At 51.0% G+C, this 24,504-nt stretch overlaps 7 protein-coding genes across 7 annotated transcripts; 5 read left to right on the top strand and 2 right to left on the bottom strand.

The window, feature by feature from the left end:
- Positions 1-1,188: 1,188 nt before the first annotated feature.
- Positions 1,189-3,585, top strand: J4E82_001144 (uncharacterized protein; the record flags this gene model as incomplete). The annotated part of the gene is made up of 1 exon (XM_051727461.1): positions 1,189-3,585. The coding sequence occupies one exon, from the start codon at positions 1,189-1,191 to the stop codon at positions 3,583-3,585; it is 2,397 nt and encodes a 798-aa protein (XP_051592774.1).
- Positions 3,586-6,149: 2,564 nt separating this feature from the next.
- On the bottom strand, positions 6,150-6,916 carry J4E82_001143 (uncharacterized protein; the record flags this gene model as incomplete). The annotated part of the gene is made up of 3 exons (XM_051727460.1): positions 6,150-6,305; positions 6,366-6,710; positions 6,767-6,916. 3 exons carry the CDS (start codon positions 6,914-6,916, stop codon positions 6,150-6,152), a joined length of 651 nt encoding a protein of 216 aa, XP_051592773.1.
- Positions 6,917-8,629: 1,713 nt separating this feature from the next.
- J4E82_001142 (uncharacterized protein) lies at positions 8,630-9,577 on the top strand (the record flags this gene model as incomplete). The annotated part of the gene is made up of 2 exons (XM_051727459.1): positions 8,630-8,733; positions 8,785-9,577. 2 exons carry the CDS (start codon positions 8,630-8,632, stop codon positions 9,575-9,577), a joined length of 897 nt encoding a protein of 298 aa, XP_051592772.1.
- A 3,586-nt stretch (positions 9,578-13,163) lies between these two features.
- Positions 13,164-15,493, top strand: J4E82_001141 (uncharacterized protein; the record flags this gene model as incomplete). The annotated part of the gene is made up of 3 exons (XM_051727458.1): positions 13,164-13,485; positions 13,539-15,065; positions 15,117-15,493. 3 exons carry the CDS (start codon positions 13,164-13,166, stop codon positions 15,491-15,493), a joined length of 2,226 nt encoding a protein of 741 aa, XP_051592771.1.
- Positions 15,494-17,159: 1,666 nt separating this feature from the next.
- On the top strand, positions 17,160-18,161 carry J4E82_001140 (uncharacterized protein; the record flags this gene model as incomplete). The annotated part of the gene is made up of 2 exons (XM_051727457.1): positions 17,160-17,869; positions 17,930-18,161. The coding sequence occupies 2 exons, from the start codon at positions 17,160-17,162 to the stop codon at positions 18,159-18,161; spliced, it is 942 nt and encodes a 313-aa protein (XP_051592770.1).
- Positions 18,162-18,703: 542 nt separating this feature from the next.
- J4E82_001139 (uncharacterized protein) lies at positions 18,704-19,798 on the top strand (the record flags this gene model as incomplete). The annotated part of the gene is made up of 3 exons (XM_051727456.1): positions 18,704-18,864; positions 18,914-19,150; positions 19,198-19,798. 3 exons carry the CDS (start codon positions 18,704-18,706, stop codon positions 19,796-19,798), a joined length of 999 nt encoding a protein of 332 aa, XP_051592769.1.
- Positions 19,799-23,599: 3,801 nt separating this feature from the next.
- Positions 23,600-24,030, bottom strand: J4E82_001138 (uncharacterized protein; the record flags this gene model as incomplete). The annotated part of the gene is made up of 2 exons (XM_051727455.1): positions 23,600-23,712; positions 23,775-24,030. 2 exons carry the CDS (start codon positions 24,028-24,030, stop codon positions 23,600-23,602), a joined length of 369 nt encoding a protein of 122 aa, XP_051592768.1.
- Positions 24,031-24,504: the final 474 nt, after the last annotated feature.

Below are 24,504 nucleotides of genomic sequence, written 5' to 3'. Positions count from 1 at the left end.
CCTCACTAGCTCTCGAGAATTGATTATCGTCATATAAGACAGCTGCTCGCACTCTTGAAGCTGACAAAGCAAGAGAACCAGCATCAATTGTATGATGGCTGGTGTGCTCAGTATTAAAAGTGTTGGTGGACATGACGCTTAACAAAGAGGAATGGAAAGGATATGGCGGCAAAATGCATGTTGCTGGTCTCGCAGTATATCTATTGTACTTCCGGGCTCGTTTACTGGAGCGGGCGAGACTAACTTCAGCCTTCTCCCCTCAAGCCCAGCCTAATTGGACGATTCATCATTGCTGACAACACGGAATCTCAGCCTTTCGCTTTGCTGCAATTTCACCCCTCATTAGCTTCACCGGCGACAAGTCACGTCCTGCAGTATGACTTACTTCCATTCTTTCTATGACACTGATCAGCCTAGTCTGAGCCTGGTTCGTATCTGCGGGACCTACCTCTGTGAGGTTTTCAGGCGCTTCAAACTTGAAATGCCCATCGTCTGTCTCGATGATGTTGAAATTTACGTGAGCGCCGAACCTCTCCTTGAGGAATTTCAGTAGTCCTTCGCGACTGTGATAGCGATCAGAGATCACAAGTTGTACCATCTTGGAAGTGCGGGCGAGACTGACACAAGGCAGATTGGTGCCTGGGCGGTGCCCTTTATACCCCGTAGATCGCCATGCAAGGAAACGTATACTTGCTGGCGCAATTCTACAGGCCAGATAGACACTTCCGTCTGACTTTCGCCTGAAGGCTGGCAGGCAGAGGGCTGTGTTTACAGCACGCGAGGCCACGGCCGGCAACTTGGATGCGGAGCTGGATGTGTGTGGCACCAGCAAGGTTCGCGCTTCCGCGGGCGCACTAAGCACGATCAGTGCGGCAGCTAGGCAGGCTGGCACTGCTGTCCACGGCGCATCACATGCTCGTTACGTGCGCAGTTGCCTGCAAGTATGTCCACTGCCCATAATCTTTCTCCGCTTGTTCATTCCAGACCCCACAGGTGGATTGCAGTAGACGCCGCTGTTCTTACCCCAGGTGTTGTATCTCCACGCGCACCATATGGACGCCTGACGACTGCCAGATCGCACCGTACACTCAAAGGCCCGAGGTCAACATCGACGTCATCGCTTCTCACGATTACTCTAACGCTTAGCAGACGTGGATTTGACACTTCTCCGATGTCTGTCCGGACTCAATGAGCGCGCGCCGAACCTCCTCGACTCCGCCCACAAGTTTCACCTCTATCCGCGAAACCGCTGTACAGGAGCTTACTCGACGCATTTGTAAAGCTATTGACGACACAACAGCTGGGTTTGATAACGAGCCCGATGCGAAGAACGCACATTGTTTCCTACCAAGAACCGATTTGGCGAATATACTTGATCGATATGCTCTGCATCAGTTAATTAAAGAGCTGATTAGTGCACGGGCGAGTTCTGGTCCTACTTCTACGGATGAAGAAAGCGACGGCAACGGCGATCCGCCTACAAACCCGGACAGAATTGTTCATGACTACGTACAAAGAACGATCAGCCATCCTCCCAGACTAGCTTTGCTTGCGCTGTTTCTATACGATGGACGCCCATCTCTACACGCGCTTTTCTTGAAATGGCTCGAGCTGCCAGATTTTCCATCCAACCTTGATCTGCCTTTGGATGATGACACCTTGAGAGCGAACGAATTTCCTGATGATTGTTTTCGATCTATTCGCAATAACCAAAACATATTCAGGCCTGTCTTGATTCGGGAGAATCTACATCAGGACTTCAGAGACTGGGATCGATTGCCCTACATTGGCAAGCCGGAGCCGATCAAAGATGGTTCTTCTGGCTCTGTGTATAGTGTAAAAATAGCAAAGGGACATTGGGAGATCAATCGTGATGGTCAGTACATACCCGGAAACCCGCACGAGCCGTATCCCGTGGCAATCAAAGTGTTTAGGGAAGTCCCTGGGGGGCGCAGTAGAGAAGAGGCTACCGAGGATTTCCGAGTTGAGCGTAAAATTCTGGATCAGATCCGCGTTTCGAAAATCAAGCACGAGATGGTTATGCTGGATTTAGGAAGCATCACTATACTTGACGGAGCGAACCAAAAGGTCAGCCACTCACTTATGTTCAAACTTGCAACGTTTAGTCTCGCAGAGTTTCTCAAAGACGAACGTCGACATGCAAAATATAGCACAAGGAGCGTTTTGTTCTCAAAGCTAGTTGACATTTCGGAGGCACTGGGATACCTACATCATCATCTCAAGATTCTCCATCTTGATATCAAGCCCGATAACATTCTAGTGTTCGAGAAAGGAACAAGCCGCCAAGACAACGAAGACGGAGCTGGAGACGAGTTAGTGTGGAAGCTCAGTGATTTTGGGCTTGCGCGCAACAAGACCGACAAGGCGAGAACGGGCCTACGCGGGCGCGATTCAAACAGTCACGAGTCCAGATCATCAGATGTTTCGGCAGTGAGGCATGCGGGCCTTTACCAAGCGCCTGAAGTTCAAGAACGAGAAAATAGTGGAGTAGGACGGCGAAGTGATGTCTGGTCTATGGGATGTGTCACGCTGATGGTGTTGGCTTTTGTGACCGGCGGAGTCACTGAAGTGGAAAACCTCTGGAACAGACTAACGGTCGATTTTCAACAGCAGGGTGGAAGACAACGCTTGTTCTACTACAGAAGTGACTCGTATCTGTGGGAAGAAGGAAGGGCCTTCAGATACAAATATATGCTAGACTTCAACCCCGACATCGGAGACATTCCCGGCACGAGTGGACCACTACAAGCTGCTGTTAATCCGCTCGTCATCTCATGGTCAAACATGTTGTACGATTCCTATGCCCACTCTGCAGAGAAAACTCTCGTACGGGACATACTCGGAGTGATCTTCCGTCGCGTCCTTCTCATTGATCGCTTCCGAAGGATTCAGGCAATTCCCCTAGCCGGTGAAATGGCCGACTTCCATGATAGATGGAGACTACTCGAGCAAGATATGGAACACTCGGACGAAACTAGAAATGCTTCATATCCGACGGACGCCGGCAACCTCGACGTGGTGTTGAGAGGGGCCCCAGAACTTCATGAGGAAGAGGAAGAGGAGCAGGAAGAAGAGATTGTTGATTCATTGGATCAGCCTACTGGGCCACTTCTAGAGACACCGATTATACATTCAAATCTCTGTCGCGCGATCGTAAGCGATGACGACAGTGCTGTACTCAACGAATTGGACGGAGATAACGGCATACGACTGTTGAAGAACAAATGTGAGTCCTGCGGCATATATCCTATCCATAAGGCTCTCCGCAACGGGGCTTATAAGTCCCTAAAGATATTGGTCAGGAAGTCTGACCGAGCTGTCGCCGAACTTGCCTGCCTAGAAAGCGGCGATCAAACTGCAGTCGAGCTAGCAAGCCAAGGTTCCGGTGATAGTAAGGCACTCGAAATATTTCTGAACCATCACGCCATCTTCAGTGTGACAAAAGAGTTTTTCGACGAGCGCAAACGATATCTAAACGATCAGTCAAGGGCGTCTCTGAAGGAAATGTGGAAGAGGTCGCAAACACAGTCTGGAAGACGTGGTGTCTTTGGGAGACGGAGATAGTAATACGCCACTATGGGTTGATGTAGCGTATATGGAAGAGTCAGAATTTCTATTTTCATGTTGCCACTGCTCGCTTTCGACTACCATTAGCCTCTAGGTTGTTAGAGAGACTGTATTTAGGAATGACCTTGGGCTGCGCAACATGTCATGACATATCTCATGACCAGCTAAAGGATATTTCAAGAACAATTACATTAACATTAATACACATAAAAGCTTCGCCTAAGCCCTCTACGTTTGCGCATTCAACCGTGCAGTCTCTGCTATACTGACACCCAAGCCATGTGCTTGCTGCTTCGTCGTGTCGTGAGCGAATGCACCCTGTACTACTTCTGGAGTGTTCTGTGGTGACTCAAGCTCCCGTGCCTCTGGACTTCCAGGAAGCTCAGCAGGCTTGTTGGCAGATGGCGAGTAAAGCTCAGCTCTTGTCATGTCTCCTCCCAACTCCTGACGGCCTGTGTGGTAATGTGCCCATTTCTGTTGTGAGTTTTGGCCGGAATGGTCCCAAGAATATGTCGGAGGTGCTACGTATAGTCAGTGAAGAGACAATCAAGGTCACTTATAAATACACACGTGAGAAACCTGAAGGTGTAGTAGGCGATGCGAGTTCTGCCTTGGGTATCACCAAGGTGTTTGCCGCCTCCGTCTCGGTACTCTTTTTCTTTTGGTTGCGCCGCCGACGCCACAAGAAGAATATGATCGCGACGATGATAATCAGGAAAGCGAGTGAGCCTCCTACAGCGCCTCCGATGACTGCACTAGATGTTCCACTGGGACTGGCGGCAGCTGTGATCTTAGACGTGTCACTAGGCGCTGAAGATATACTACTGGCGGTCGAAAATGCTGTAGGTGCAGGGACAGAGGACGAGAGTGCAACGTTGAGGTCATGGAAGTAGTGGTACTGGTCAGGTCGATCCCAAAATGACGGCTCAAGTTCTCCTTCAGGACATGTCGAATTGTTTATGCACGGATCCTCATTGCAACATCCCCAAAATGTTGGCGCCATGTTACAAGTCCACATGGGTGTGTTACCACCACATGATCCGCCGGGTGATAGGTTGTACAGTGATGAAGAGCGACCCGCCGGTCGTAGCATGTCACCAAAGCAGCCATGCACGCACGGATCCGACATACAGCACCCGAGAAACTTTGTTCCCGTCTCACACGCATACCTGGTGATGGTCAGAATTAAACTTTGTAGCACTGTCCAAATTCGCTTTATTCGTTGAAATCATTCCGTTCTGGTGACTTTTTCGACATACCAAGTACCTCCACTGGGACAAAAGAAGTCTCCTGGCTTAGCTGCTGTATAAGTAGGATCTGCCATGACAGGAAAACTTTCTGAAATGGAAGACTGACAACCTTAGAAGAAGTCAAGGATACGGAGAACAATGTAACATGGAAGTGGGCTGAGGAATGTAGAAATGCGAGATGCACCTCAGACACCCAGCATACTTAACAGCTTATGATTGCAGCTCCAAGAAAGCCAAGTGCTTGCGGCTTAAGATAACATAATTCCGTCGTTGTTGTAAGGGATCCCGTGATGGTTGTGGCGAAGATGCCTTTATCGATTCCAGTGAAGGGCCCCCAAAAGGCCGGCAATGGAACCCGAATTGGGGTAGTGGCCGCCGTGGCTGCGAGGGTGGAGTTGGGTGAGAAGCTTGAGGAAATCTGTTTATACGCCCTGCGTGAATGAAGAGGGAACAGCGCGCAAATCGAGCCTATGAAACGTCCCACGGCTGACGAAAACAGGAAAGCTAGGGCCACTAGGTTAGATTTTGGTGAAGGCTAAACGCTAAGATGGACTGTAGTGAAACTTCCAGAGCGCGGTGGTCGTATAAGCTGCTTGGTGAAGTCACCGGTTGTATGTGTGGGGTCTGTAAATAGCAGCGATGAGTTGTTCACACTAGTTGTGAGCAGAGGTCTGGATACTCGATGGTGTGAGTGCACCAGCTTACTCCGCCAAGGATATATCCTCCCTAAGGGATGCAAGCCATGCAAGACATGCGTATCTATTGTGCAAGTTTTGATTCGTACGATTTTGTCAAATTGGTACGATATCGACGGTGTCAAGACACGCGTAGCTATGCAAGGGCTCCCTTAACGGCAGACCGTTTGCGTTTATCTCAAAGTGTGGGGTTCGAGGAGGCGAGCGACAGAATGCAGGATGCGAAAGAGGCTGGGTAGGTTAGCATGCCCAGCCTTAAACGCAATTAATGGGCTAGTCGGACGCTCCTACCGATCGATGCAACTGTAGCCAAGGAGAATGATGTCGCCACTTTGTGGTAATGATGCAGTAACAGCTGTCGCTGACAAGAAGTATGCTCGTTACGGGGTTTCTTTGTTTCTTTGTTCAATTCACACTTAGATCCAGCCGCGTTGTGCGCTTCTCAAGATACGGCCGTCCATCTGCCCTGCGAAGAGTGGCCTTGCTAGCGACTGTCTCGCACAACTGCTGCGTCATGGCAGCGTGCTGCGTTCGCTCCTGCCGATCAGGCAATACCTAAGTGACGTGGTTGCCGCTGTCTCTAGATGCCTTGCAACGGGCACATACGACCCCAGATCTACGGCCAGCTAGCACTGGTCTGAACTACTGGGGGGTCTATCGAAATATTGTGTTTGCCTGAGTACAGATGCGCATTGAGGCGATAGACCGTGGCTGCCCCGATCAGGTAGTTTCCAAAAGCGAAGATGGTAGCAAGGCCACTGACGACAGCAATCTGGACTAGGATCAGCAGACAGAACAAGACGATATCTCTTCGCACGTATCTCTGAGTTACCTTCATATCAGGGCCCCATGCGGATGACGCGGCGGCACGAGCGTATATCAAGATCAAGAGACCGATCAGCAGGTACCATATACTGAATGAGAGCAGCATGATTGGCATTTGCCAAACGTAAAGATGGTGGCTTTGGATAGCCTTGTCTCCCCTAAGCAAGGCTTGGAAGACTCGCAGACGCTCTCCGCGGATACGAGACAAAGTCACGTATTGCTGTGTTCCACTGCTAACAGCAATCATGGCTGTGATTAGAGATGCGTATAGTGCAGCTTGAGTCGTCCATGGGGCCGATTCAATGACTGGCCATGAGAAGGCACTGCTCCCAACGCCGGCGAGTAGGACACCCTACGCAATCATGTCAGCCTCAAGACCGATCCAGCTTGAGTTACTAGATATCCTACAGTGACGTTTACCGAGATCAACTCGGCCTTTTTCTCTTCTATCCACTCGGCGCCCGTCGTTTCCTGCAGTGACGCCACGTTCGCGTGCCATGGCAGGAAGCGTCGGGAATGGCTGATTACATCTGCGAACGACACTGTCGGCTTGGGCATCCTGGTAAAATAGTCCGGGTAGGGTCGGCTGTTTTGAGTACCTATGTAGAAAGACCTCAGCAACAACACCTTCGTCGCCTAGATATTCAGGCGAGCAAGCAATACATGATTGCAGCCTCGTCAACGCCATGCGGATTAGCTTTCCCGTGTTATACCCTGTCATTCGCTGCCTCATACGTATCTGCTGCAGCCGCCACCAAACAAGACGATGCAGCGGTCATCGCCTCGACAGCCGCCGTTAATTGGCTGAATGGATGCAAGAGCGCACGAGGCTGCGCAACTAGGAATAGGCAGGAAGGGACTTTGACAGTGACCGGCAAAGCTGACAGCGCTGTCGGTCGAGAAGCGTTGCCTCGATAAGCCTCTAGCAGGTGGGGCAAAAAGGTATCAGCGATGCAAAAAACCAAAAAGATACTGTCAGCCAGTGCCAAAAGAAGGCAAAAAGATAATGTCAGCGGTGGGATTCGAACCCACGCAGGTTGCCCTATGAGAAACCTCTTGAGAGTGCGTCTTCCGAAGAAGACAAGCTTTCGCTTGAGTCACACGCCATAACCACTGGTGGTTGTTAGATGGGAAGATGTCAGGAGCTTGGAGAAATGCTTACCTCGGCCACGCTGACTGATTTGATGAAAAATTCTGATGTGGTTACGTTTATATAGTAATTTGAGACATGAAAATCAGCCGCGTGTGGGGTCAAGGTCTTGGGTCATATGCAAGCTCCGCAACAACCCCACCATAGAATGAGTCGGACTACTTCCTGCAATACAGAGCGCCTGAACACGCCCCTAAGACACAGATTGAGTGCCCTATCGCGTGTCTTGGGCGCTTGTAAGCACAGGTAAAGCTCAGAATGATTGATATGACTTCGAGAATTCCGCATTCCTCGGAACTTGCGTGCCCCGCATCTGTACATGTATTCGGTAGCACTTCTTACAAGCTCCTTACTAAGAGCACTCTATCCATGAAAAATTGACTTTCTGATCTTTGCAATACCTTTATCATGGGCAATGCAGAACCTCAACAAGCCGTCGCTCTTCCTACGGCCTGAATTGCAGACGTTTTCGTCAATATGCGACTTCTTTGACATCAACCAAATAACTGCCCCTCTCCCAGAACTTCACGCTTTGAATTTTCTACCATGACGAACAAAGAACTGCTACAGGATCTGGCCGTATACCTGCAATTGAGAGACGGAGAGGTGCCATTGGCAAGAATGCTGACTAGGCAACATTCGAGTCTTGGTTCGAACAGTTTTACCATCGTCCCCTCGAGATCGTTCTACAGCACGCTTGGTGGCGCAAAGCTCCACATGCGATACCGGTGTGAACGGGTGACGCTTAGCACCTGGGCAATGTCGATGCCTATCCAGCTACTTATCGCTTGCCGTGATACGACTTCGGGACCGAATTACGAGACAATCCCCTCATCGGCTTCCCCGCATCACCATACCTGATTGATATCTGATTCCACGAACTTGTAGCAAACGTGAGCTAAACAGTAATCCGGTAACAAACCGAGGTAAAATGTAGTGTCATTGCAGCAACTCTACACAGTCGAGGGTGAAGACACCAATCCAAGAGCGCTCGGGCGGGCTTTCGCCGGAGCTTCTCGAAATTGGCATTGCGAACATCGGTGATTAGTCTGATTAAGAGCTCTGAACTTCGAACGTCGTCCATTACAAGGTCGATATCAATAACCAAAACATTGATCGCGATGGTGAACCTTAGCTCGGTGCTCTTTGCAGCTGGCTTGCTTGTCAGCCCGCTTGTCGCCGCCTCGGAAGGGAAGAATGAGCACAACACGGAGTACTCTTCCGAGTAATGCCTTATCCAAACTATCTGGAGAGGCTATAAACTAATTTGTCACAGCTATCCGGTGTCTACTTCATATAGCAACACAACCTCTATTCTCGACAAGATCCAGGCGCGCGGCTACCTGAAAGTCGGCACGACTGGTGACTACAAACCATTCTCGTACAAAGTGACGAACCGAACAGCTCTACCTGCTATACCGGCCATCAACACTACCTACATTGGCGCCGATATCGATGTAGCCCAATCTCTTTCAAACTCTCTCGGTCTCTCACGTCCAGTCGAGTTCGTTCCTACTATCTGGGCGAACCTCACGACGGACCTTGCAGCACAAAAGTTCGACGTCGCTATGAGTGGCGTCAGCATTACCCTAGCCCGTGCGCAAAAGGCCTTCTTTTCCACTGCGGTTCAGCGAGTGGGCAAGGCCGCGTGCGTGCGATGTGCGGACCTTGACAAGTTCTCATCTCTGGCGGCTATTGATACCGCCGGTGTCAAAGTCGCGGTCAATCCGGGCGGTACAAACGAGGCGTTTGACCGGGCTAACTTGAAGGCGGCTACTATCGTGTTGGTGCCAGACAATAACGCCGTCTACAAAGCTGTCATGGATGGCGACGCAGATGCCATGATCAGTGATATCATTGAAGTGGAATTGCAGGTGCGGTTGCATCCGGAGGTGCTTTGCATCGTTAACCCGAATGCGACTTTTACGTTCGAGGAATTGGGTTATATGGTAGGGCAAGATATTGTATGGAAGCAATACATGGATCTGTTTGTACACATTCAGCTAGGAAGTGGTGGCTGGAACAGTACCCTGGAGAAATGGATGTCCTATAAATGGCCCTCAGTATAGACACATTTGTAAGAGACGGCAGATGTCGTAATGAATTAATGGGATTCAGACAAGCCGCGAGCCGATTCAAGTTCCATAGAAGCGGGTAAAGAGCTAGAACGCCTGGTCTCAGAATATCGGGAATAGTACGCAATGTAAGCGCTAGTTTCCACCAGCCTACTTCGTACTCAATGCAGGTTGCCTTATTGGCCTGATACAAGCCTCACAGCATCTCCCTCCGTGGCTAGGGCACTGCGACCGTGGGATGAGTCGTCCTACGCGACGCTGCACCTCCTCACCACCCTTCTACTTGTCAGATTGGTTAACTAAGTTATCCACTTACAAGACGTCAACCCCATCTTTGCGTCGGCTGTCGTTCGAACAAAGGCCGCAAATGGCTGTTTCACAGACTCAAGAAGCGGCACGAGAATCTTCAGGCACTCTTCTCTCGTATCAATCTTTCAACCAAGACAGCAATTCTACTATACTGTTTATACATGGTGCATTTGTCGACAGTAACGACTGGGATCTTGTCGTGCCCTACGTCCTCGATTACCATCTTCTACTTCCAGACTGCCCTGGACATGGTCGATCTTCACATATACCCTTCTCTATCGAGGCATCGGCAAAGCACATCGCCCATCTGATAGAGGCAAAAGCCATTAGTGGTCAAGCCCATGTTGTTGGTCATAGTCTTGGTGCCTCTATCGCTGTTTGCCTTGCCGCGAACTACCCTCATGTTGTTCGCTCCTTATTCGTCTCTGGATACAGCGCGACCCCCTTTTCCAGTGCTCCATTATTGCCATACCTGCTCTGGGCCTCGAATCACATGGAAAACGCCATCCCACGACCTTTTGTTCGCTGGCTCATGGATGGAGCTGATCTCCGCCATACGTCTAGCGCTTCGTTGTCGCTTTGTAGACAGATCGCGCATACCGGCAATGCTAAGACGCAGCTGCAGCCGTGGTCTGCACGAACTCTGATCATTGTAGCGGGGAAAGGTGGATTGATCCCTTCCAATGATAGCATAGAGGCCGCTCGCCAACTCGCCAGAGTTGGTAACGAGAATAATACCCGAACCCTTGCTTGCAAGCATCCATTCATGAGGCATCCTTGGAATCGACAAGATCCTTCCCTCTGGGCTACAACCGTTATGGCGTGGGTCGAAGAAAGAGACCTCCCAGCCGGATTCGTGCCACTGTAGGCGCATGTCGTATGTGCAGCTTGGCTGGAAGGGTGGTCTGGCGGTCTCTAGTAACCCTGGTCAAGTTTGGAGTTCCTCTTGGTAGATCGCTTTACTCCTAGCTAGATCTTCATCTCCAAAGCTCAGACTGGAAAGCATCATGTAGGCGTCCTTGGCTTGAAAAAAGAATTTATCCATCTCGCAATTCTTTTCATCGTCCACGTAGACCAACAATAGCCCACCAGGCTTGCTCATCCATTGCTCATGGACTACTACGATGAAGGCTGTTGGCCACCACTCTATATCGGCCGCTGCACCCCCGTCACTGCGAGGGCGCTTGCCCTTGTCTAAAGCGATGTGCGCCTGAACGACCTCTTGTAGCGTCTTGAATGATGTGATGGATGGCGCGGGCCGTACGAGATGGCTTTCGTTTCCTTGTTCTAGCCACTGCTTTTCGAGCACTTGAACAACACTTTCGAGGTGGCACCTTGTCACCAAGAAGTGTATAGACTGCGAATGCTGCGTCGTCCCAATTACAGTCGCCGAATCGGCCAAGCTCGGGCGCTCGAGATGGCAAAGACAGATCGAGTGTCATTATGGTAGACACTAGATTATGGCGCGATGCCCTCGACTTAGGCTTCCTGCTAACGTAAACTGTGATTTAGTATTCAACAGATGTGCATTGTGCAACTGAGGCAGCAGGTGTGGAGTGTGAAATTATGTCGTCCTCAGTTGAAAATCAACATCATCCGTCTGCATTTCTTGGACGCGTGAAAGCACCGCGTTGCTGCTGCGCGCAGAATACTCGCGGTATTGAGATTGCTACGACCGACGAAGCGGAGATGAGTGATACCGTTCGCAGCGTTTTATTGAAGGAGCGATAGTGGCGGGTATGTGAAATTAGACGTGAGATTGCATCAGCATATCTGCCGATGCGGATTGCATGAACTCTGAGTCTGCAAGAGCGAAGACAGTCCTGGAGTGAGTCAACAACAGAAGCAGTGAATGTTTCTTGCTGACCTCGGGAGGTCTGACTTGGCTGCAGAGTGGCGATGTGAGACTGTGGTGGCTGGTGGGCAGGCCTCCTGTTCAGGCGGCGATGGCGCGTGGCCACGGCGGATGTGATGGCGGTCGGGTGCTGGGGCTAATGATCTACTCCCAAGGTTAATCACGCAGGTCTCGAAGTCGAGCAGAGTTTCTAGACCGCGCAACGACCAGCAACGTGCCGATCGCACAACTTGAACACAATCTGCAATCACAGTAGATGGCGTATCTTCACAGAATGTCGCAAATGTTCGACTCGGTAAGGGATGATCTCATAATCACAACAAAAGCATTGTCGGATTGTTGAGCAGCAACAAATGTATTTCGGGCCTACAATATACGAAGGCACGTCATCCTTCAATGCTGCACTTGATCTCTTTGGGCAGCTGCAGTTGTCAAATTCTCATCTAGTGGCCGAGCATCTATTTTTACGACCATGGGGGAATGCACAGCCACGCAGGTACCAGTACCGTTCATGGGGTCATCGGAGTAGGCTACCAAAGTTGCTTGGTGATGGATTACTGTGATTCTCTGTGCACAAGAGCGGCCAGCAGTAATGAAAAAAGTCTTTGTGCATGGGGCGACGCCGTGCGCAGTTCTCCAACTCTCCAGCGATGACACGATGGTTGACTTGGCGACGGTCTCGAGCGGGACCGGGGTAGTTTGATAGGCTCGCCTTGCGCAGTAGCATTCCTCAGCTGCCATTAATACGACAGTAGTGGTGTGTTAGCATGTGAGGGCAGCATGCCTCACTGAAAGCAGTGCAGCAAGACAGCCAAGCGATAAGAAGCAACTGCAGTCCCCAGCTGGCGCAAATGTCCCTGACAACTCCCCAACGTCTAACCCCCCATCCCGTCGTGTTCTCGAACGCGGCCCAACAACCCTCTGCCCTCGATAGCGTCGGATCCAACGACTGCGCCATCGCGGGATTAATCGAGGCTAGCGCCGCGCGTCCCTGCCTGATTGGAGTGAGCCCCCTTGGCTGTCGCCGCACGGTTTCAGAAGAGAGGCAGAATACCGGCTTCAGCGCCTCGTCCTCATTTCAACAACAATCGCTCGCTCGTTCGTCAGTCGTTTCACCTTTGCGTCCCTCGTAACTGCCGACTCGATCCCAACCCTCTTCCCAGGCTCGCCGCTTCCTCCATTAGTCACTCCACTGCGACGCTTGCCCTTTGTTTACCGTCTTCATCAGGCACGAGAAAGGTTGACCCTGCGGCCGACTCCCGTTTAATCACTGCTTGCTTCTTCGTCTGCGGCACCATTCTTCTGCCAGCAACCACCTACGTATACGAACCATCCCCAACACATCGCTACCGCGACCACCACTCGCTATCGAAAGTCGCCTCCCCAAAGGAACGCCCGCGGGCGCAAACATCAATCATGCGACCTCACGCGACGTACTCCGCAATGCTCGCACCCTTCATATTACTGGCATCGGCGCCACTGGGCGTACTGGCCGCCGACATCCTCAAGACTAATGGCTTCAGCTCGTGTTTGGATGGGCAGGGAGACATCAAGGTCAACAAGCTCAACATCGAATTCGACCGCTCTACCAAGAAGGTCACGTTCGACGTATCTGGCACCAACGAGGTCGAGCAGAAGGTCATGGCAACACTCACCGTGAACGCATACGGTCGAGAGTTGTACAACAAAGAGTTCGACCCTTGCTCCGGCGAGTACAAGGTCGACCAGCTATGTCCAGGTATGTACATGCCTGCCTTGCGCCTGCTTCTTTTGTATGCTAACGTACAGCAGTTCCCAAGGGTACCTTTGGTGCACAGGGCGAGCAGAGCATTCCCGATAGCATCATGTCGCAGATCCCCAGCATCGCCTTCAACATACCCGACATCGACAGTCAAGCCAGGTTGCAACTCAAGGCCATAGATGGAGGCAAGGACCTAGCTTGTATCACCTCACAAGTCAGCAACGGACAGTCGCTGTCAACCGCCGGAGTGCAATACATTGCCGCTGGAATTGCTGGAGCGGCCTTGGCTGTTACTGGACTGGCTTCGCTCGCCGGTGCTGGACACGCTGGTGCGGCACAGTCCAGTCCTACCTTTGGCGACGTTATCGGATGGTTCCAAGCCATGGCTTTGAACGGCATGATGAGCGCCGACGTTCCCGGTGTATACCGCAGCTGGTCCCAGAACTTTGCCTTCAGTACCGGTCTTATCTACTGGGAGGGCATGCAGCACTCCATCGACAACTTCCGTGCGAGCACTGGCGGCAATCTTACGCAGAGCAGCGTCGAATTCCTCAAGAACGCTACCCTCGTACACGTGGACCAGAACTCGACCTTGACCAAGCGCAGCTTCGACCTTTTGTTTTCTCGCGACGTTCTGTTTGCTCGCGACGAACTGAACACGGACATCAACGGTACTGCCGAGGAGGGTGGTGACAACAAGGTCATCGTCTACGCAAAGGACATGCAGGGCTTTATCCAAGAGTACACAATTCCTGACCGTAACGCCTTCATGACTGTTTTGCTCATCTTCGCCATTATCGTCGCCGCCATTACCGTTGGTATCCTTCTCCTGAAGGTCATCCTGGAAACCTGGGCCCTGTTCGGCAGCTTCCCGAAGCGCCTGACCAGCTTCCGTAAGCGATACTGGTGGACTCTGGCTAAGACTATCACCAACTTGATTCTTTTACTATACGGTATCTGGGTCCTCTACTGTGTCTACCAATTCAAGAACGGAGACTCATGGGCTGTCAAGACACTTGCTGGTGTAACCCTCGCGGCATTTACTGGAGTCCTGGCTTTCTTCACCTGGAAGATCTGGAGCACCGCCGACAAGTTCAAGAAGATGGAGGGCAAACCTGACGCTCTTTACGAGGACAAGGAGATCTGGCGCAAGTACAGCATGTTCTACGAGAACTACAAGAAGAGTTACTGGTGGATCTTCGTCCCCGCTATTGTCTTCCTGTTTGCTCGTGGTTGTGTTATCGCTGGAGCAGACGGCCACGGTCTCGCACAGGCTGCCGGTCAACTCATCGTTGAATCCCTTCTCCTTATCATGCTTCTCTGGGCCCGCCCATACACCCTCAAGTCCAGTACCTGGATCAACATTACCATCTCGGTCGTTCGTGTCTTGTCTGTTGTCTGCATCTTGGTCTTCGTCGAAGAATTGGGTATGAGCCAGACAACCAAGACCGTCACCGGTCTCGTGCTTGTTGTTGTGCAAGCTTCGCTCACTGGTGTTCTTGCTATTCTCATCGCCGTCAATGCCATCATCATCTGCTGCAAGGAGAACCCTCACCGCAAGAAGAGAAAGGCAGCTGGTAAGTTTAAACTTCCCCTTAGATCCCAACATTATCTAACAACCCCTCCAGAGAAAGCTCGCGATCTCGACAACCTTACCCCTCTCGATGCACGCAACTCGCTTCTCATGGACCCCCAAGAGTACAAGCGCACCTCGCTTCCTTCACCATTCGGTCCCCGCACCGCCGGCTACGACCGCGTTCCTCTCGCCGACCAAAACACTGCCTACAATGGTCCTGGTGGTCGCTCTTTCGGAGATGACCAAGGACACCTCCTTGCCGATGCTTCCACTTTCGGCCGCACAGCAACGCATGAGCGAAGCATAAGCCGCGACAGCAGTCCAGGACCCGACCCGGGAGCCGGCTACCACCAACCACCCGGCTACGTCTCCAACGCCCCGTGGCAACCTCAACAACCACGAGGTAACAATGGCGGCTACGCGTACTAGAGCCAACAAACTCTTGAAGTCTTCTAGGAGCGAAGACTTGGAGTGGTGAAATATCTCACCATCAGGCATTATCTCCTTTTGTTATATTCCCTATCTGTATCGCGGTGGTTGTATTGACATACCCTAAAGCGGTCAAGCCACATCTAAAGTCATCTCTCTTGCATATGGGCTGGGCCATATCTGCTCACAACGCCCGTGATTTTTACGAATCTTTCTTTGTGTTTATCTTTAGTATTTGGTGTAAAGAAAGATCTGATACAAGCTCTTGTAATCTCATGCAAGCGGTAAGCCTGGGGCTCGCGCACACACATACACAACTATCTTTTCTGCTATCGTCAAGTGGGGTGAAGGAGAAGGACGGGAAAGGAACTGCAAGGAACGGAGTGTGGAGTTGGAAATGGGATGTGAAATAAGATGTAGAGAAGATGTGAATACCAATACTTAACTGTTACATGTACAGCTCTATCTACCTTTTTGTGACATCTGCCCAGAGAATGCCATATCTTGAGTCGAGGTCTCGCTGGGCTCGGCAGTGGTAATGCCATTGCCCAGAGCAGGGAGCACGGTACGTGCGGTTTTAGCTTTCGCCGATAAGCTCCTCGCTGCAGAAAGCTGCAAGCTGAACACTTCCGCCGCACCGCCGTCCCGAAATGTTGGGACGACTGCGCATGCGCCACCCCTGAACCAATACATTCTAGCGACATATTGCATGGGCAGAACGCTTGAACAGAGACCGAGGTTTCCCACAACGAAGCCGTCCACGAGTCTAGGCAGTCTTATACCTGCAGATCGCCCGATGCTGTTTTATTCCCAGAGCCATGTCCCACACAAGAGATGCGCTTTTTCCGCCGAACGCCTCCGGTTAAGTCGATCTCCCGAGGATTTGCTTTGGCTCGTCCCCTTGTGGCGTGCCCGCCAGGGCTTGGGCCGCTTGTACCTGCGTCACGACTACACTATTCTGGGCGGCACGGTAGCAATCTAGCCGGCTACCAAGAGCCGGTTTATCTCTAGGACTGCTCTTTTCGATATGCTAACGTGCATGGTGCAGGTGTAGCGCGGGATGATGTGGACTATAGATTATATCGTTATCTCGGGACTGGGAGTTTCCTCTGACGAGGCTTGCGGTTTTGACGTTTGACGGCGCTCGAAGCTAGCTTGCGCAGGTACTATTTGGGGAGAAGAGATACGCTTTTAGGTACCTAGGTATTCGCTTTCCTCTTCTTCATATCTCCGTTCCGAGTTTTTGGGTCGGGTGCACGATAGACCGCTTGCCAATTCCCTGTCCGTCTTCAAGTCGCAAAGGCGTTTTTGTGGCTTGCGTTACGACTCGCTTTCGTTTCTCTCCCAAAAGCTTTGGGATTTTTTTTCTTGGTGGGCCAAGCTGTCTAGAAGAAAAGGAGATTTTGTACAAGGTACTATTACTGCGCTGTCTTCCTGATCGCGTCCTGTTCTTTACGTTGCCCACGCGCATCAGCAACGAGAGAAGAGTGACCCTGTGTGGTGACGACCAATAGCGCGACGACAGAATATTCGAAACCAAATTTGTTCGCGACCCATTCTAATATCATTGGTAGCGAGTACTCTGGTACAACTTCCAAAAGAAAAAAGTCAAATTCCTACATCGTTACGCTCCAAAGCATTCCAACACACCGACCTCACCACAAATATGCGACGAACCGCGCTCTTTTCCGCCGCAACGGCACTACTCACTAGTACCACAACCGCACAAGCCACAGCATCAACATCGTCAAAACGTGGTCTCTGCTACGTGCCCTCCGAAGACCATCCCGACGACGACAAAATATGGACAACCGGCCCATCACCACCGACATGGTACTACAACTACCAGAAGGATCCTTCACCAGCCTATGCCAACGACCCAGACATGCAATTCGTACCCATGCTCTGGGGAGCCAGCGATAGCGACACTGGAACCCCCTTCCTCGACTCAGTCAAGAAGCAAATCGCCGACGGACACAACATAAGCTACGTGCTCGGCTTCAACGAACCCGATGGTGGTCACAGCACTGGTGGTTCCAACCTTGCCGTCACCACAGCAGCCGCTCGCTGGAAAGCCGAGATTGAGCCTCTGAAGGAACTTGGCATTAAATTAGGTGCGCCTGCTGTTACCGGCGCAGAATCTGGTTGGCAGTGGTTGGAAAACTTCTTCAACGAGTGTGATGGCGGTTGCAATCCCGATTTCATCCCTGTACATTGGTACGGAAACTTCGAAGGCATGATGAGCCATGTTGGACAGGTTACGAACAAGTGGCCCAATTTGACAGTCTGGGTTACCGAGTATGGTTACCCGAATCAGCCGCTCGAGGCGACACAGACCTTTTACAATCAGAGTGCTCAGAGCTTTGATAGCTGGCCGTAAGTACTGCTTCTATTTGCTTCCTACGAGAAGGGTATACAGACTAACACTATGATCAGCAACGTCACACACTACTCCTACTTCGGCGCCTTCCGCTCCGACGTCAGCAACGTGGGTGCCAACGCCGCTATGCTTACCCAGGACGGCAAACTGACGGATATTGGATCCTGGTATATGGGTGGTGCTGAGACGAACAATGTGCCAAAGGCTTCTGGCGCCTCATCACTAGGTGCAACACCGGGTGCACTTGCCTTGAGCTTCGTGGCTATGGTGTTGATTTACTTGGCTTGAAGCTGCGTGGGGTGGATTCTTCTTGGCGTTCCGGTGTACCGTAGAAAAGTAATTGCTCGCCTACAACCGCTTTATATTGGAGCGTTAATGCACCACCTATGCCGGCGAGAGCACGTAAAAGCGGGGCGAGCGGAGAACGCAATAGAACGACACAGCCTTGCCAATCATCAGTGCCCCTATCTACCCTCTTTGATGCCAGTTAAGGACTTACAGTTCGTTTAGCCGCCCGGGAATTGCCTCCAACGCTATCATGTTCTGCTTCCCGAAAGCGCATTCTGGGTTGATTCGCTCTCGCTTACACTTGCAGGCTTCCTTCTAGGCGTCTCTGTCGTACGAGCGGTGCATCGCCCACCCTCTTGTTTCCATCCTACGTCTTGCTACTGCATGTTGCATATACGCCACTTCAGCCGTATGTGATGGATGGACAGAGAGGCTGGCTCAGTGATGCCCACCACAGGCTACTACCAGGCTGTTAACCTAACTCCTCCCCGGCCTATGTCTTCACATTGAGTGACGTTTCCATTCTGATTCTCGACTGAGCCATGCCTAAAGACAACCTTCGCTTGCTCTCGCTAGACGGTGGTGGTGTGCGTGGCCTTTCCAGCCTGATGATTCTGGACCGACTGATGAAACACATTAATGAAGATGCGCCTCCCAAACCATGCGAATATTTCGATATGATCGGTGGAACAAGCACAGGCGGGTGGGTGGAGCTCCCATAAACCAAGCTGTAGACCGTATTAACTGAACAGAATCATCGCTATTATGCTCGGACGGCTAAGAATGTCAGTAACCGAGTGCATCGAGGCATACGTGTCGCTCTCTGAACGAGTATTCCGAAAACAGCGGAGTAAATGGAAGATCAACTTCCATATACAGGGCCGCTTCAACTCGAAAGAGTTGGCAGAGGTAGTGAAGGAGGTACTCGTAGAGCAAGGTTTCAAAAGGGATGAGTTACTCAAAGACTCGCCTCAAGCAGGGTGCAAGGTGTACGTCTACATGCACTATTCATGTGATGAGATATTGACTACTATAGCTTCGTGTGTGCGACAAGTAAACATAACACCGACACTGTTTGCCTTACAAGCTACCGTACGCCGCGCGGCGGCAATGATGACTTGCTCGACGCAGTGACGATATGGCAGGCGTGTCGAGCCACCTCAGCCGCATCCGGGTTCTTCGATCCGATCGAGATAGGAAGATACGACGAACAATTCGTCGACGGCGCAACGGGAGCAAACAACCCAGTAAGGGAAGTCTGGGACCAAGCGGAGCTTTTATGGGGTGCACCGCTTGAAGGCAAGCTGGAGCGCCTAGTATCGATTGGAACAGGGATGCCCTCTATGCAGCCATTCGGTGATTATGTCTTGGATATCGTAGGCACGCTCAGAAAGTTGGCTACTGAGACAGAGAACACAGCAGAACACTTCCGGCGCGAGAAGTCTCAGCTTGCTTCTGATGGGCGGTATTGTCGGTTCAATGTGCCGAGGGGATTAGAGAACATTGGGCTGGAGGAGGCGAAGAGACGTAACGAGATTGCGTCAGCCACGAGGAGCTATGTGAAACTTGAAGAGGTACGAACTCAAATGTTGGTGTTTGCAGGCAAAGCGGACAAGCAGAATCTACCTGGTGAGTAGCTTTGTTCAGTACAAGATCGACGTAACTCGTTCTATGCAACTTCCATAATCTGCATCGTTTATACGCAGACCGATTCAACATATTCCTTCTGATAGCATGAAATAGTGCGCCAGGACTAATGTGAGGTCTCAGATGCACCTATGTATACCGAAGACGATCTTGACGCTCAGAATTTCCTGTCTCTGGGCTACGGTCCTGAGTTCATACGCCGTGATCCTCACTACTGGCGTCGCCTTACCTTGAAGTCGTTCAAGAAATACACAGCTATCTACGAATGTTGCAAGAGCCAGGAACATCGACAAAACGAACTTATATCTTGTGAGTATAGAGGCAATCAACCGGCTGTCGCGTATCATCACTTTGAGCACTGGCTAACCCCAGCAGTCAACGTTTACAGACGTTTTATTCCTCAAGAGATAAACAATGAAGTTTTGCTTAGAGTCTGGCAACGTCTCATTGAGCAAGAAACAACGGAGCCTGAATCAATTGCGCACTCAAAGCCCTTCGTTCTCGCTATTACATATATGCTGCATGTCGAGAGGCTACATATCGAAAACAACGACGAGCAGAAACCTAGATCCAGCACGAACAATCCTCGGAGACTTCCGAGATCCTGCTTGGAGCGGCTTCGTAAGCTTTGTGTATGGATACAGTGCGACTGTGGTAAGAGCTGCATGCGCCGATGGAATTTTGTGGATGAAATTGGCATATCCTACGTAAGGGGGCAGTGCGCAGAGGAGGTTATATGTCCAATCTTGTGCTTGGTCTCAGGTATTGGAGAGGCCTCGAGAGATCACTATGCAATCTTGGAGGCTATGCGAAGGAAGTGGAACATTTTACATCCGGCGTCGTAGCTATTTGGATTCATCTCAAGCAGCTAATAGCTCCGCAAATCTTATTGAGTGTAAAAACACTACCTGCGTTATAGCATTCGCATCTTCCCAAATCTAACCTCACTCAGAGAAAACGGTTTCGGCGTATTGTGGGTTTCGTGCGTCCTTATGCAGCTGATCGCTTTCATTTCTTTTGCAGCGGCGACGGTACAGGTAGATGCCTAGGAGCAAAAGTGCAAGAACCACCCCTCCACCTATGCCCACGCCAATACCGATTTTAGCCGGTTGGGACAGTCCCTATCAATACAGACGTGTTAGTGCTGAATCGTCACCCCCGTACAGAATGTACTTACAGATGAGGGTTGACCGGTCTCTCCCGCATCTGGATCTGGTACATTTGTGCCTTCTGCATCGGTCGCTGAAGCAGGGGTGGTGGAAACTCCTGCACCAGGTGTTGTGCGCGCTTCTGAATTCGTGGTACCACTGTCGGAAAATCCATCAATTGCCAGAGCATATGCCTGGCCGGCAGTGGAGAAGAATATCGAGCTGGTCTCCTCGCCAACATAGGTGACAACGGATGTCGCCGAGATATCGGAGTAGCATTTCCCTCCGAATAATGGCCGTTGTGCGATAGGGGTCCCAGGAGGATCGAAGGAGAACGACCTAGCACGTTAGTGTTATATCGGTTGCCTTCCAAGAGGCACTCACGTCGGGCAGCAAACTACGTGCGTGATGGTCTTGTCGGCTATCATAGTCGACGCCGTGGAGTGGTCTTGAGGGCAGCTAATAGGATTGAACCCAACCGACACTGTACCTTTCAGGGACATGAGGTAGCTGTCAACTACCACTTTGGGGTAACAGGCGGAGAAAGTAAGGCTTGGACCTGGTACTATCTCATTGTACCACACTTCCCATCCCCTCTCTGGTCCCATCATTGTAAGCGAGTTCGTACATTCTGGCGGAGGGGTGAAGGTTGTAGTCAATACTGGAATGTTGGTGATAAAGGACCGCTCCACCAGGGTCGATGAAGGGCCAGCAGAGATGACTGGAAGGCTAGATTCGGCCATGGAAAAACCTATCAAACATCCAGAGGGTAAAAGAGAACCCTGTGACGTTTATTAAGAGCGTCAAGGAGCAAAGGCAAACAAGAATATGTAGTGACTGTCAGAATTGTTGTAGGGGAACCAAAGATACGAAGACGGGCCATGCAAGCAGTGGGGGAGTACTCACAGCCTCCCCAGCTCGTCAAACTAGACCCTCCATCATATGATGGAGAACCTATTCCAAGAGTATTGGTGCCACATATGCACCTTTCTTCTCGTACCACTTCAGCCTCACGTCCTTCTCATCTGTATCCAGCCTATCAATACCACTAGGTGCTTTCGCTTCCTACATCTTATACACTTGACGCCCTCATCCGACGGACGCAAGTGATAGGCAGCAGGAAGGCACTGCTCGCCCAGCATCCAAAATTGGACTTGGCGTATACTCTCAACTGTCCGCAAGGCGTTGGCTTGAACCTTATTGCCGACAATGCTGGATGCTGGTCTAAGTGAGCAGCCACCAGTGGAACTTCTTCATGGGTTCGCGCATGCGTTCCGAGTCTAGATGTCTCATATTTGCATTGGTACGATGGGTCGCATGATGATTTTCATCACGATCTTTGAGACCGGCTACATCGAAAGAATTCCACAGCAAGTAACAGACCATGAAAGCGTTGGGTGGCTTGTCATGTCTCCACAAGTCTGACGGAAGAGGTAGTAGTAGGCTAAAAGCTGCACTCTAACAGTCCTTTATTGTGAATCCTTCGCTGTCGTAGACTCCGGTCTAGGATCATGTGGCAGTGTTACCGGTCCACATATCAGGCTCAGACAGCCCAAGTGCGCTTCCCCCTGTACCCTAAGCCAATCGGCATATGCGTACAGACGCTGCCTAGCATATACTATCCGTGCAGGAATGGAGGACCACAGGAACACCAGAACGTTCTCATTTCAAGGAAAAGGCGCACGACCACTTACTCCAGATGAGGCATGAGCTCCACAATTCACGCCTAGTCTTGTTATAAGTGAACCATATCCATAACCAGGTTTTCCCCCTAGCTTGATGGGAAAAGAGTCAAAGATCACGAATTTCGTGGTAGTGTCACTCTCAGAGTGTTTGCCGATGCAGATTCCATGCCTTTTACGACTTGACACATCTAACGAGACAGATCAGTTTCCCGTGGTGATTCTGGTAGTCGATGTATCACGATGGGAAGTATTGGGTCGACCGCTCGAGGCTGAGCTTGTAGAAAATATGAGCATGCAGATACGCGAACACGTTGATCCTGCGAGATGGCCAAGGAACTCGCAACCATCCGCCACTGCATGCGTCAGTGATATTGCTTTTTCTGTGGCGTGACGGTACGAACGTATGGCGGCTGGGAGAGTAACGATCAGTAGCACTTAGGAAGATACTCATCTTGAGAGTGAGAGCTCATCCCTTTCGGGCTGAGGAATGGTGGTGCCTACATTGACCGACGTATCGGTCGACGTAAGACGCTGAAGAAATCGATCTTGCGTCCCCTGACGCTTCCGACTTTCCACGCTTCCGAGATGCAGGTGGGAACGGGGCGCGGTCGATCCCGCGATTAAATCCACCAATCTGACAAGGCGCTAGCCTGATCATCGGCACAACAGGAGCGTTAGATTGGAAGTACATGCTCCCAACTGTATCAATGGCTATGCTGAAGTAAACTTAGAGCGTGGTGTTTGTGGTGAACAGTCGTGAACCAAGGAAATGGCGGGGGCTGGGGCACTAGACATCGGCCCGGTCTTGCACGTCATCAAACATCACGAAACTCTGTCGAACCATTCCAGGAAACACTTAATTCTGGTTTTGTGAGATGTTGCTACTCTAGCTTTCTACAACTCGCTTACGCCCAGTGTCTTTGGTCTTATCATTCATTCTGCCATTCTTTCAACGTGTTTAGGCGACACGCGCAGTGACAGGGATGACGACGTGGCCCTTAGCGGGAACATCGCCCTGTCCGTACACGACCTGCTTGGTAGGCTTCTCGATGGTTTGTTGGATCTTCAGAGCTACGGAAAATGTTAGTTCTATCTCTCGTGTGCATACGAGCGGCGGTTCAAAGAATACTTACTGCCGTCTGTTTGGGGCTCAACCGAGAAGGTATCTGGGTCGCATACAACGTTGAACTGCATGCCCTTCTGTGACCAGTTGCACTTGGACTCAAGACCTTTGGGGTATTCCTCGGAAACGAAGACTGCGGTAAGGTCATAGGCTACGACCTGCTGGCTGATGTCCCTGTAGGAGCGGGTAACGTTCCAAGCAGCCTCGATAGGGTTGCTGGCGCTGACGGAAGCAGCGAGGGCGAGAAGAGGAAGCGTGAAGTGCATGGCAGCGGTTGTAGTAGGTTGTTTTTGTGGTTACCGTTTGAATGAACTTGGTGGGATGAGTAACTGGGCAGAGGCCCAGACGGGGTGGTTATATATTTCAACGTCTCGTATTCCGACGTCAGAAGTATCCACGTTACTTCGTAACCTCAACATCAAGCTCGGAGGTTAGTGCGTTGCATTGACCAACGCACAGTTGATACGAATGAACCAGAAGGTACTTGCATGGATACCATAGTCAAGAGACGGTGAGAATGTGTGTTCTTACCTGTCATCCAGGACTCGCTCGGTCGATCCAGCTGCACGGGCATTGTACAAGATGTCCTCAAAGCCGTCGTATCTATCTCGGAGTGGATGCCATGCATCCTTTTCCGGCAATTCATCAACATAGTTTCTGATGGACTATGTCGCAGGAGGTACGGAATCAGGAATCAGAAATGTTATGTTGTTACCAGTCTCTGTGTGCTAAGCATTCAC

Source organism: Alternaria postmessia, assembly GCF_024291825.1.
Source record: "Alternaria postmessia strain BMP 2775 chromosome Unknown scaffold_4, whole genome shotgun sequence".
In the NCBI taxonomy this organism is placed as follows: Eukaryota; Fungi; Ascomycota; class Dothideomycetes; order Pleosporales; family Pleosporaceae; genus Alternaria; species Alternaria postmessia.
The sequence above is the reverse complement of the archived record's forward strand: the minus strand, read 5'-3'. Positions and strand labels throughout refer to the sequence as shown.